At 51.2% G+C, this 1,684-nt stretch overlaps 1 protein-coding gene across 1 annotated transcript; it reads right to left on the reverse strand.

Moving 5' to 3' along the window:
* Positions 1 to 241: 241 nt before the first annotated feature.
* Positions 242 to 1,359, reverse strand: LOC114881652. The gene is made up of 2 exons (XM_029198492.2): positions 959 to 1,359; positions 242 to 887 (listed from the first exon to the last, which is right to left on the reverse strand). Exons 1-2 carry the CDS (start codon positions 1,357 to 1,359, stop codon positions 242 to 244), a joined length of 1,047 nt encoding a protein of 348 aa, XP_029054325.2.
* Between the last annotated feature and the right edge of the window lie 325 nt (positions 1,360 to 1,684).

Consider the following 1,684-nt stretch of genomic DNA (forward strand, 5'->3'; position numbering starts at 1 on the left):
ATATATATTACAGGCATGTTTCTGAATCATGCAATATATGCATTTTCCATAGTCTTATAAATTTTCTTGAACTCTTTTGTCATTATTAAAGTTGAAATAATACTTACAATTGTTCTCAGATTCTCCCATTTTTATTTTTTATTATTTATTATTATTTATATTATTATTTTTATTGTTAGTTGAGGCTAGTCGGGCACTCAGTCCTTGGGGACCATTGTACCCGGGCCGCTAGGCAGCCTCCTTACTGGCTGTACCTTGGCAGCTGGGCTTCTGTTGCAAGATTTAGAAGCACCCGCACCAGGTCAGCCGAAATGCTTAATGATGAGGGTTCCAAGGTCCCCAGGATTGATCCTCTAAGGGCCCTTAGTTCCCTGCATCTTAGGAGTACGTGGACAGGTGTTTCGTCCCCCTCCTCGCACCACGGGCATGTCGACTCCTCTGTGAGTCCCATGCGCGCGAGGTGTTTCCTCGTGTACCAGTGTCCTGTCACTAGGCCCACGAGCATGCGCAGTTGCGCCCTGTCCAGGTGGGTTAAGGTGTCACCCAGCTTTTGTGACGGTCCCTCAAGTAGGGCCCTCGTGTGTCTCATACCGTTTGCGTTATGCCAGAGCCTGGTGAATTCCTGGTTTAACCAGTCCTTAGCTAGGCCTTTCAACGCATAGGTTGAGACGCCAATGGGGTACTCATGGCATGGCTGGGAGCTTGTCGCCCCCAGTCGTGCCAGTTCGTTGGCCCTCTCGTTGCCTGGGATACCAGCGTGACCTGGTACCCATAGCAGCTTAACTCTGTTGTTCAGAGATAGCTGTCTCAAAGTCAGTGCACAGTCCTTGACTAGCTTCGACCCAATTTCCACTTTGTGGAGGGCTCTAAGCGCGGCCAGGCTGTCACTGCAGATATAGATGTGTTTTCCTGAGTGGGCCCTTCCAAATTATATTTATCGCAGGCCCAGATGGCAAACACTTCTGCTTGGAAGACTGTAACGTGGTGGCCCAGTTTGAGGGTCATTTCGACTCTTGGGCTGTCCCCCGCAATCCCGGCTCCGGTGCCAGATCCGGTCTTGGAGCCGTCTGTGAACCAGACCAGACCCCCCGGAGTCAGAATGCCGTTTGGGTCCTCCAGCCATTTCTCCCTATCTGGGAGGATTAAATCATATTCTCGTCTGAAGAGGTACTCCGTCTTGCAGCGGTCTCCACCTTGGGTCAGAATTAACTCCGAACCCAGATCTCTGAGGATCTCGGTGTGCCCGCCGCTCGCCGGGGACCATTCTTCAGCTTGATGGAGGCGGATGGCCGCTCTCCAAGCCGTTGCCATCACTGTTAGATGGGGTGGCTTGATATCGAGCAGCGCACCCATTGCCATAGTGGGCGTGGTGGGGAGTGCACCTGTTCCCCAGCAACGCTATTCGGTATATTCTTTCTATAGCCCTTCTGTGTGCTCCCCTCTTCATGGAGGTCCACCACACAATCGAGGCGTATGTTATGACAGGTTCAAGGATGGCCTGGTATATCCACCTGACCATCCTTGGTTTGAGTCCCCATGTGGGGCCAAACATTCTGCGGCAGGCCCAGTAGGTGCTGATTGCTTTCTGGGTCTGCCTGTTCACGTGGTTCTTCCAGGTGAGTTTTTTATCTAGTATTACACCTAGATATTTTACCTCATCTGGGAGTTGTAGTTGCGTCCCAAA

This window comes from Osmia bicornis, chromosome 1, assembly GCF_907164935.1.
Source record: "Osmia bicornis bicornis chromosome 1, iOsmBic2.1, whole genome shotgun sequence".
Taxonomy (NCBI): Eukaryota; Metazoa; Arthropoda; class Insecta; order Hymenoptera; family Megachilidae; genus Osmia; species Osmia bicornis.